Raw genomic sequence first — 10,615 nt, 5'->3', positions numbered from 1 at the left:
TGTGACCTACACATTGCTGGTTTTAATCCACACACAAAAAGCTTTAAAATATAAAAAAAACACCAATATGGAGGTAAGAAAGCAGAGTTTTAATAAATGGGTGGTAAGGAAGACAGGACTAGGGAAAAAAAGTCATCTGCATTTTCCAAATTCTAAAACAATTTTGAGAGAACAGGAAAATATAAATTATGAGAGACTTGAACACATCATTTTCATTAAACCAAGACAAGTAACAAGTAGCGTTCTTCAAGATGAGTCTTCTCCCATTAGCAATGCACAGGCTTTTATGCTAGAAATTAAATACTAAAACTAGACAGTTGTACAGGAAGCATATTCAAAACCCTACTGGAAAACAAGTTATAGCTGCACTGGTTTTGGTTGGTTTTTAAAAGTCACTGGGATATTCAAACAGCTGTTGTAACAGACAACAGAAAGACTCACTAACATTACTTTCAATCTGAAACAAAATTATTACTGTAAAGCCAAAAATGTACCAAAAAATAAAATTTAATTCCCCTTATGTAGCATAGTAAAATGGAGAGCTTCTTTCAGAAGAAGTTTCCAAGCAGTATTTAAATTCAAATTTTTAGATGTAAGAAAAGAATAAAAACAAAAAAAACTTTATAAAATCCCTCAAGGATTAATTCTTTGGAAAGAGCAGCAAAAGGCTATTTGCAGCAAATTAGTCAAAAGGATTCTGTTCAGTGACTATAGCATTTTCTATAAACCAGTAACTGCTGCATACACAGCTAATGTAAACACGTGTAGTTTTTGATAAAACCATCTGCAATGCCTGCACTGTACTTCTACTGTTCTAGAACAGTTCAATCTCTTACTCTAAATCGTCTCATAATATTCAAGTATTTTGATCACAGCAGTTCTTTCCATTCATTTCAAGACAGCATATCCTTGTAGAGCTGTAAATATATATATATATATATATGTATAAAACCCTCCCATACAGGAAATTATCAGGGTTACCTAATTCTGTTGTTCACACAGAAAAATGTTACTGAGTTCTGCAGTTACACAGTTGTCAGATCACTTCCTTCAAAACCCTCTGCAATCAACTGTCTTTTCCAGATCTCTCACCATAGAGCTGGTTCTGTGCTGCCTTTTGGTTACTGTAGCCATCAGATATAACAAAGGAGACTCCATACATGTCAGGATGGCTACAGCTACATATACATGCACACACTCCTGTTTTTTGTGCCAGGTAAAGGAAATGCAGAACAAAGCTGTAGGACAGCCAGCTTCACCAGAAAGGTGATGTCCTCTTGAGCACCCTTACATTTGCTGTAGTATCTGTTCCACCTGCAGTGAGCTTTAAAATTCTTACACATGTGGATTTTAAAAAGAAGATCTCAAAACAAAACCCACTCTCCTCATTAAAACACCCTTTCAGAACTCTAGGGCAACTTTTTTTATATGTTTGGATTATGTTTACTTTTCCCTTCTGTCGCATTTTTTACACTGTAAGTGCATCATTCCCCTTGGGCTCAGCTTCTATTTCACCTTGATTCTTGTTCTCTTGTTTTACTTCTTTTGAGCTCTTTTCCTCCTCAGTTTCTGGTTTTACTACCTTTGAGTTCTGTTCTTCTGTCACACTTGATGGGTTTTGTTGTGTGTCTTCTTTGTTGCTCTTCACCACCTCCTGTAAATTGTATTTTCTGAACAGAACATAGTCTCTCACCACACTCAAGCAGCAGACGGTTTTTATTATTTCTACCACAACTGTGTATTGTGGATTATTAAGATCAACTTTGTTTTCTGGATTGAGGCTGCCCACAATTCCTGCAAAAGAAGATGCAGTTTAAAAGATGCTGGGAAAAGTGTTTCAGAGCATAAGTATACCTTATTGAAAGGATAAAAGTTAAGAGTGAGAAGGCAAGATCCTACTCATTTTTGTAATTGCTTAAAATAGCAGAACAGAGCAAGACTCTCAGAATACACCACCAGTAAGACTGGAGTAGCTGAAAAACTATCCCAATACAATTACCAAGAAACAAAATGCTCAAGTAAGGTGAAGCTATTTTATAAGTCAAAAATTCAACGGAAATAGTAACACGTTATTTCAATATAGCAGCCAGAGAAAAAGCCTGAGAACAGGTATTTCAAAGCACATTTAACTGACACTGCAAATTATAATCAATGTTCTCTCTTTTGCTTGTTGTCTCTTAAGACATCAACAGCAACAAGAAATACTGATGTCAAGCTTTTTTTAAGTCTTAGAGAAGCTTTTATAATTTGACATACAGGCTTTCAGCAACAAACATGTGTGCCCATTAAGATCACTTTTAACTGTCTGACCTATGCTGTGCATGCAACTGTGGGTTGTGGATATACTTGATCTGTTTCGTGTGAAATCCATACATACCTGCCAATTCCTTAATTACTTCTTCCCTACTCATATGACTGTTATTACGAGCTTTGTAAACAATCTGAAAAGTGCCCTTATTAGGGGCTTTAAACCAAGGCTCAAAAAACGTTTCTGTGTACTTTTTCATATCCTCCATGAAAGCCTTGCAAGTTCCAGAAATGGGCAGCATGCGCAGAATGACTCTTGTTTTCTTCTTTTTAGTGGTATGCATATCCTTTAATATATGGTGCACCAGGTTCTCAGGTTCTACAAGGAAAAGAGTTAGGTATGAGAAACAAATAGAAGGCATTATCTCCCTCCTTCCCCCTCTAAATAATAAGCTGGGGAAATGCACACTTGGCTTCATTGCTGTCAGCCTCAAATCCTTTTTATGTAAAGAGCTGATTTACTATACCAAAACTGGATAATCAAAGCTTATTTTGTGAAAGCACAATTCCTCTAGCCTTAGCTTCTCCATTAATGACAAAACTCAGTGGCACAGCCAAAGGGAAGGGGAAACACTATTTTTTTTATATACACGTGTTTCTTGGAAGACAGGCTCTGTGGCCTATCGCTAAGGGTGTTCAGAGCAGTTTGCATTACTCAGCATCAGCCGATGTCCCACCTATGCCCTGGGTTCTGATGAAGACCACGTTGTTGGCACCGCTCTCCACCGACTGGAACCGCCGCAGCTTCTGCTCCGTCGAGGCACGGATCTGGCCAACCTCCTTCTTCAGGGCCGCCTCCACGTCGTCCTCATCCTCCTCCCTGTCGCTTCCAGACAGCCTCTCCTCGTGATCTGAAAACTTCACACAGCCTGTCGGTGAGTACCGAGCCACAGCGCCCGCAGATCACCAGGGGCCGGGGGGAGCTGGGCACGGGCCGTTCCCGCAGCCAGCACAGGGGGTCGCGGACAGAAACCGGCCCTGGGGGGGGGTGTGGTGAGCACAGCCGGGCTGCTTCACACACAGAAAGGGAGAGGACAAGAGGCCTGGGGGCGCCGTCCCCGCACGGCGTCCGCGCTGCCCCCGCCAGCACCCGCCGGCCCCGCCGGCACGCAACCTGCTCGGCCCGTAGAGCTAGAGTCCCCGTACTCTCGAGCAGGCTGTAGAGCCCCCCACGACAACTTCGCGCTCGTTCATCGTTGCAAGGTGATGAGGGATGCCCCCGCATGCCGGCCTCAGCTGCCGCCCGCCGCCGCCGCGGGGCCGCTTACGGCCCGGCCAGCCGCCGCGAAGTGCCCTTGGGCCGCCGCTTGCGCGCCCCCGGCTCCGCCCGCGGCATGCGGGCAGCTCCGGCGCGGCACCGCCGCGATGGCGCCCGAGCCGACCCGCGCCCCGCGCCCGCCGCAACGGCCCGCACATGCGCCGCGCCTGGGCGGCGGCCGCGCACCGCCGCGGGCCCGAGGGGCGGCGGCGATGGGGTTCGGGTGCCGGGCCCGCGGTGACCCGCGCTCCGGGGCGAGCTCAGCCGCGGCCAAACGCCGTCCCTTATAGCCCTTGACGCTTTCGCTTCCCTCGAACTCTAGCCTGTGTTCATGATTCCGGAATTGAGGGGAGGGCAGGGAACGTGTTGCCTAAAATCGGCACTTAAACTTCTAAGACTCAGTCTTTGAGTTTTAGAAGCCAGGCATTCCTTATTGCGACGCCAGGTTCCCTGCGAATCATTTCGCCAGAGTGCAACACTGAGGTATCACTGCGACAGCTTATATGTCAATATTACATGATTATTTATTTTTCATTCCCCTCATTCTCATTACATAGTCATGATATTTCCCAACGCTCATTATCATATATGCATGTCCTTATAAGGCCTCTGAGGGTCTTCATCGAGGGTCTTGGTGCTCTTCTCTGTCTGAAACCCCCCCCAGCTTCTAAGAGACTGCTTTGTAAACCTGTTCAAGATGATGCACATGGTTAAAAAGTAACTGGGTGTTGCCTTGCTGGCTGCCTCAGTTCTCCTCCTCATTGTTTCTTTAAATCATTTGGCTTGGCTATGTGTAGTTTCTATGTTGTAAATACTATGAATTCTTGTTACATCTCTAAACCCAGTGGCTGAAGGGGAGCGAGCAGCCCTCAGTCCTGCACTGCAACGCCACATCCAACACCGACCCCTGCGCCCCTGGCTGGCGGAGTCCTGAAAGTGTCACAGTGTAGAGGGACCAGCTGAAAACAGAAGCTTTTTGAACAGGTAAATGGAAACCTGAGACTTTCCCTTGGAAGTTGTATCTGATAATCATTTGAATCACTTTTTGTTGGCACCCTGAATAGACTTCACTGCTGTATCTGCAAAGCATACATTTCTACATTGGCAAAGCAGAACATACTGTTTCTGTCTGTCCACAGCCTTCATGAATATCCAGCCCAGTCTGCACTTTCCGTTCTTCCACTAATCACCGTGGGTTGATTTGTTTCCCAGCAGTCAGTGCTGCAGCTTTTGAAGGCAGAGCTTAGTGGAAAAGAGAACACAACTGGCAGCCAGCTCCCTGCTGTGCCTCATCCACTACTGTGCTCCTGCACTGTAGGGTTCTCTCTATATAGGACGAATTTTGTTCTTGAGTCCTATTCGTTCCAGTTGAACTGATTATCAGACACAACTTCCAAGGGAAAAGTCAGCTGCAATAAGCAACACTATAAAAATGTTTCTGTAAGTCATAGACCACTTATAATAGCTGAACCCAAAATCCAAGGACTGTTTCTCATTCCTATGGGAAGACTGTTAGCGGGAAGATCTGAAGAAATGAACTGTGCTGGAAAGAGTGGAGAAAAAAATTAAGATACTTGGTGTTTCGTAGGATTTTTTATAAAGTAAGGTATTGCAGATTTACACAGTAACACCAAGTAAAAGACATGGCACTATATCATTCCTAGTTTAGGTTTGAATACACCCTTACTTGATTCCCACCATTTCGCTGTCCCAGATGCTACACCAACAGCTAACAGGACAAAAGCAGGCACTGGTACAAATGAAATGGGAAACTCAGGGAGGCAGGAGCACAACAGGTGATGGGAGTTAAAGTTATTTAATGAAGTGTCACCAACATCTCATCTTTATTGTTACTTAAAGGATAAAAAAAAAAACCAGTAGGAGTTTAAGAGGATACTATTGCTTCAAGAATCACTTTCAAGAAGTGCGACAACTTCTAAATAGATTTTTAAAAGTTAGTTATAGTCATCCCAAGTATATTTACAAAAAAGTGCAAATAAAATCTGTGTCATTAAAATTGTCTTTAAAGACTGGGCTAGTAAAGAATTTAAAATATATAATAAAGCAGAAATTTAAGATCTGTAGCAACAGCTGCTCATACTTTAATTTTAGCACTTACAGTATTACCTGTTCTCTCACACGTCATTAATGAGTTACTTCAGGATCTACTGATATTTTTGTGTGCTTCAGCAATTTCCATTTCTATCTATGTTAACCAAGAACTGTTTTGTCCCATTCTGAGAACATGTATCTGATATCATTTGACTGTCCTGATTACATCAAGCATGAAACTTAGCGAGTTTAAGATTCAGACAAAAAATTTTATCCATTTTCATGTTCTCATAGAGGGTCTAAGACATAAATAGCTTTTGTTGGAAGAATTTCCTAAATTACTAGAAACAGTTCTAAGAGAGGTCAAAGCATCCGCATTCAGGGTGAGACCATTGGATTTCTCTTTGAGAAATGCATATTCCCACTTGAAGTATCCACAACCTTTTCTATCACTGTTTTGCTTGCCAACAGGACAACAGAAAAACGCTTTGCCATGATTTGGGCCAGCATTTGACACACAGAGTTTTTTGGCTCTTCGACCGCAGTTGCACAGAGGGGGAGTTGGTTTTCCACTTCTCACAGCTCTTACACGTGGATTCAAGTTGACTGTGGAGTTGAGAATGGCAGGAGACACTTTGGGCAAATTTGAACTTCTCAAAGGTAAGGAATGATCAAAAGATGAAGTCTTCTCTTGATATATAGCAAAAGACTGTTTTTTTGCTGGTGGGAATGTTTTTGGACTAGTTGGCTTTCTTTTAGGAACCTCTGAAGTAGAGTAATTTCCAGTTAGTGCTGAAATGGTATTTCCCTTTGCAAATGGTAACTTAAAAGCTGAAAAATTTGAAGTCTGCCTTTGCACTGTTCCTACATTATAGATTGTAGTATCAGGACTTTTGTAAATGACAGGTTTCAGAGGTTCCACGGATACTGCGCTTTTCTCCAAACTCTGATTATCTGAACTTGCCACAGCCAATTCTTTTGAAATTGTTTTTTCTTCAAACACTGTTAAACTATCTGTACTCGAGTCATCCTTGAGCTGAACAGAGTCTGACTTTTGTTCATATTGAGATTCTGGTATTAAAGCAACATCTTCCCAGTCTGCCAGCAGAGACAAGCAGTCAGCACTGGTACTGATCTCCTCACTGGAGACAGTAACTGAGGGGATGGTAGTGGAGACGAGCACCAGTCCTGGTCCCTGTACTGGGGGGCTGTATCTGGCTGTACCCAGAAGCTGCCCATTGCTCAATCCCTGCTGGATGCCTGTTGGTGCAGGACTGGGAGATGGCTGTGCCAGCTCAGGAGGAACAGGAAATCTCTCAGTAGATGCTGCTGAAGGGCTTTGGCATTGAGCATGGAATTCAGTCCTTGAGCTGCTGCTGGGTACAGCATGGACATCTGCTGAGGTACAATTGGTCTGTTGTTCCTTGGTCTGTACATTAGAAGTTATGTTGTTTCCAGCAAAAGAGTGTTTGTTCTCAGCCAGAGAGTTTGTTTCTGATGTTCTATCTCTAGATGTTTCAGGCCTGCTCTTACTTCCCAGTGGAGTCTTGTCAGTGAAGTTTCCAGCCAGTGTTCTGGCAATTAAATTACCCTGCAGACGTGCCTAGGGAGTCCGTAAAAAAAAGGAAATTTTGGAGAGTGAATACCCAGAAGTTTTGGGAATCAATGCACAAAATTAATAAGCGTATCAGCCTACGGATGTTCTGTTCAAATCAAAGTCAGGATGCTGGGTTTATTATTTGAATAGCTCATCTTTCATCTGTATTCCAAGCTACCAAGCAAGTAGATGAAGTAGTTACTAACCTTATCCAAAGATTTAGTAACCCTCAGCACACATCCATCACAAATCAGCCTCCAAGCAAGACGAGCAGTATTCCGAGAATCGTCCAACCCTTCAAAAGTATGATTATATTAATAACTTCTTTTAAAACTGCTACTGGGGACAGTTCTAATAAGAGGAAAAATGTGATCTAGGTAAGCCTTACATAAATGACAAGGAGTCACAGAACTCTGACACAGTTATCTAATTCAAAAAAGGAAAGTGGAAGTAGAAAATTCCAAAGAATTCCCTGTGCTGAAACATCTGAAGGACCAATCCACAGACTTGAATATCTATTCACAATTTTAAAAATCCTTTCCCTGTTTTATTAATCAAGTCCAAAAATATAAATTCATATTGTGCTGGAATTTTCTCACATTAACATGCTGTTCAGAGCTCAAGTTTTCTTATCCTCCCTCCACCTCTTTTCTTTTGCATCCTAGCAATTCAGAAATTGATCTTATGAACATGCACTCAGTAGCACTAAGAGAGACTTCAGAAAAAAGTATGAGTCTAGAAATAACTAACTCTGATCTTTGAAGCATTTTGCCTTTCTTGTTTTGCTGTTCCTTTGGACAGAACATTGTTGTGCAAATTCATTGCATAACCTGGAAACAATTGTTACTATTCAGAGTAATGACTAGCTACTGACTCGCTGCTTTAGTTTAGCTAACTAAACTAAATAGGAAATATTTAGCTTTATAAAATAGATATTAATATGCATTATATACCTATATTAAAATGAGGATCATCATATCACTTACCAGAATGTTCCCGTCCTACAAAAGCTATCCCCAAATCCTGCAAAGCTCCATTTAGCCCTTTAGGTTTCCTATTATAGAAGGCCTAAGGAAAGAAATGCAGGTGCTCAACATGAAGCATTTCGAAACTTCTTCCTAGTCAAATGAAAACCATTTCAGAAATATCACCTTATGAATAATAAGTCTCACAAGTCAATTGTGCAAGTTGGGTGTTTGCATTGAGGATAAGACCGTGACTTACCCTGTAACAAATCAGAATGGAAAGAACCATGAATCCCCTCTCTCAGTCTTAAGCAAATCCATTCTGTCTGCACTCTATGGCTTACATTGATGAAGGCCTTAACAGACCAGCATTGAAGAATATAACTATAAATAATACCTTGACATATTTAAATATACAGTCAAAGGCACAGGCATTAATATATTTGACATAGGTATGGGATTTCTTTTTAAATGAGAAAAAGTGAGTTTTGCTACTTACTCCCAGTATCTGATTTGATCACTAGGAAGGGGCAATATTCACATTGTTTATTTTTAGAGACCTAGTTCTGTTGCACAGGTAGACTTGTGGGTCACCCTCTGAAAGTTTTCTTGATTACACAGGGAAAGGTACATTTAGGTGCTGTTAGCCCCCAGGTTAGAACTCTGTTCTGGTATAGACTATGTAATAAAATATACATTCATTTTTTCAGTGTTATCCATACTATTCAGAATGTACTCTCTGGTCTTGACCTGTAAGTACCTCTATGATGATAACTTTCAACACAGCAATGCAAGGCAGCAATAAGGCACTCAAAACAAGGGATGTCAGGAAACAAGCAGAGCAAAAGGTTTAAAGAAAGGAAGAGCAGCTCAAAATTTTCTTGAGATTATCAATCATTTATCAGACAACAATCTTTTCCTACCATTAAGATTTCTATTAAAATTCACACAGTTCTAGGCCATGCAGTTGGTTATTGAGTGATAACAACATGAAAAGAAAACAGGTTACAGGTTACTCTGGTCACTGGGACATACAGCACTGGCTTGCAAGCTCAGGTATAGTTACCCTTTGGGGTGATAATGTGGATATAAATGTTTCAGTCTATAGATATTCTCACCCTGTATGTTGCTTTGAGATCAATCCAGGAATTCAAAATGTCAGGTTTTCGCAGCTGCTTCCTTTTACACTCGTACTGCAGACACACACCCAGGTCCCAGTCTGTGCAGGAAAACCACAGTCAATGCACCACTACAGCACTGGCCTAAAATTCACATACTGTGGCCTGTGTGGCCCTTTATGTGGCCTAAAATCTGCATAAAGAGACATAACATCGATAGGAGAGGAAGCACAGGCTGTGAAGTCTTTGTCCACAGAAAACACTGGGGTTGCTGCAGTGGGACATCAGGAGCAGCGAATCCCTGCTGTTAGTAAATGACTTCAGACAAGTAAAGATCTCAATCACTAAATTGTTTAGACAGATTAAGAACGGTGACACAGTTCACTATGTAAAGCAGAAAAATGTAACAATGTCAGACCCTGGAGACAGAGGTGCTGCAAACACATCAGCATTCCATATTTTCAGCCTTATCTCAAAATTGCACATTTTTAATACCTAATACCAGGATTTTGGCAGAACAGAAGTGAAGACACAGTCTCACTAGTGCCACCAAATGTTATTACTCTGCAGAAAAAGCAAATGAAAATATTATTTACCTGTCCAAGTAACAAAGGTACAAGCTTTTGCTTCCGAAGAGAAATTACTCTGAGTATCCGTACTGAATATAATTTTCTTCTCCTTTTGTATCTTTTGAATCCATTTCATAAACTGTGATAAGCAAATGTTGAGAGGGACCCCTTCGTCAACTTGATCCTTTATGAAACAGAACAACATGTGTGTCTTAGAATGCAATGAAATTCATTTGAGGTTTATTTCTTTTTAGCCCTTTAAAGGCCTCTTTAAATAAAATTGTAAACAGCAATTATACAAGTGTAAAACAATGCTAAATCACAATTTATACCTGTGTTATGCCAGTTAGTTCTGTACAGAATTCAGAGAGAAGAGGATGCTCCTGAGGCTGGACATACATGTGGAACTCAGATTCAATCTCTCCCGTTGAAGTGTTTAACAGGACTGCTGGAAATTCGACTGCGACAAACACAGAAGGAGAAGAAAAAAAAAAGAGAAACAACCCAACACACAAAGAAGCCAGAAAGGTTAAAGCTGTCCAGAGAAATTATTCCATTTATATATGGGTGCCTTCCAACTCAGCTGAATCTATGATATAATATATAAATATGATTTATATATATATTTTAGATAGACAGATAGATATAATTTAGATATTATATTACTCCATTAAACTGGGGCTGAAACGTCAGGATTCAGAAGGAACATAGTGTAATGAAGACACAACGTTCGAAGGCAGACCGCGGCC

General features: G+C 41.4%; 3 protein-coding genes across 5 annotated transcripts in view; 1 reads left to right on the top strand and 2 right to left on the bottom strand.

Moving 5' to 3' along the window:
• Positions 1-70: 70 nt before the first annotated feature.
• On the bottom strand, positions 71-3,643 carry THUMPD1 (THUMP domain containing 1). Its single transcript, XM_018067384.2, is given in 7 exon segments — positions 71-1,794; positions 2,378-2,626; positions 2,985-3,165; positions 3,422-3,543; positions 3,546-3,573; positions 3,576-3,604; positions 3,607-3,643. Coding segments are annotated over 7 exon segments (972 nt in total). The 3' UTR covers positions 71-1,468.
• Positions 3,644-4,413: 770 nt separating this feature from the next.
• Positions 4,414-10,502, bottom strand: ERI2 (ERI1 exoribonuclease family member 2). Of its 3 annotated transcripts, none has more exons than XM_018067371.1 (6): positions 10,199-10,502; positions 9,894-10,050; positions 9,298-9,398; positions 8,201-8,282; positions 7,421-7,509; positions 4,414-7,220 (listed from the first exon to the last, which is right to left on the bottom strand). In XM_018067371.1, exons 1-6 carry the CDS (start codon positions 10,265-10,267, stop codon positions 5,898-5,900), a joined length of 1,821 nt encoding a protein of 606 aa, XP_017922860.1. In that variant the 5' UTR covers positions 10,268-10,502; the 3' UTR covers positions 4,414-5,897. The 3 variants fall into 3 exon arrangements, with proteins under 3 accessions (XP_017922860.1, XP_017922861.1, XP_017922862.1); XM_018067372.1 differs by having other exon boundaries at positions 9,894-10,005; XM_018067373.1 differs by having other exon boundaries at positions 7,129-7,229.
• The window catches only part of REXO5 (RNA exonuclease 5), a 19,455-nt gene continuing 14,919 nt past the window's right edge, over positions 6,080-10,615 (top strand). Inside the window, exon 1 of the mRNA XM_018067370.2 lies at positions 6,080-6,277. The gene's annotated coding sequence lies outside the window, so the exon portion shown is untranslated. The remainder of the gene's footprint in view (positions 6,278-10,615) is intronic.

This window comes from Manacus vitellinus, unplaced genomic scaffold, assembly GCF_001715985.3.
Source record: "Manacus vitellinus isolate BGI_N305 unplaced genomic scaffold, ASM171598v3 scaffold_12_pilon, whole genome shotgun sequence".
Lineage (NCBI taxonomy): Eukaryota > Metazoa > Chordata > Aves > Passeriformes > Pipridae > Manacus > Manacus vitellinus.
The sequence above is the reverse complement of the archived record's forward strand: the minus strand, read 5'-3'. Positions and strand labels throughout refer to the sequence as shown.

What these genes read in the sequence shown, in the direction of transcription:
- ERI2 (XM_018067371.1), bottom strand. Translation starts at nt 10,267, where the DNA reads ATGTATGTCCAGCCTCAGGAGCATCCTCTTCTCTCTGAATTCTGTACA. An exon ending in TACCTTTGTTACTTGGACAG is followed by an intron (nt 9,399 to 9,893) that starts GTAAATAATATT and finishes TTTCCTGCACAG; the next exon opens with ACTGGGACCTGGGTGTGTGT. An exon ending in TTACTAAATCTTTGGATAAG is followed by an intron (nt 7,221 to 7,420) that starts GTTAGTAACTAC and finishes CGGACTCCCTAG; the next exon opens with GCACGTCTGCAGGGTAATTT.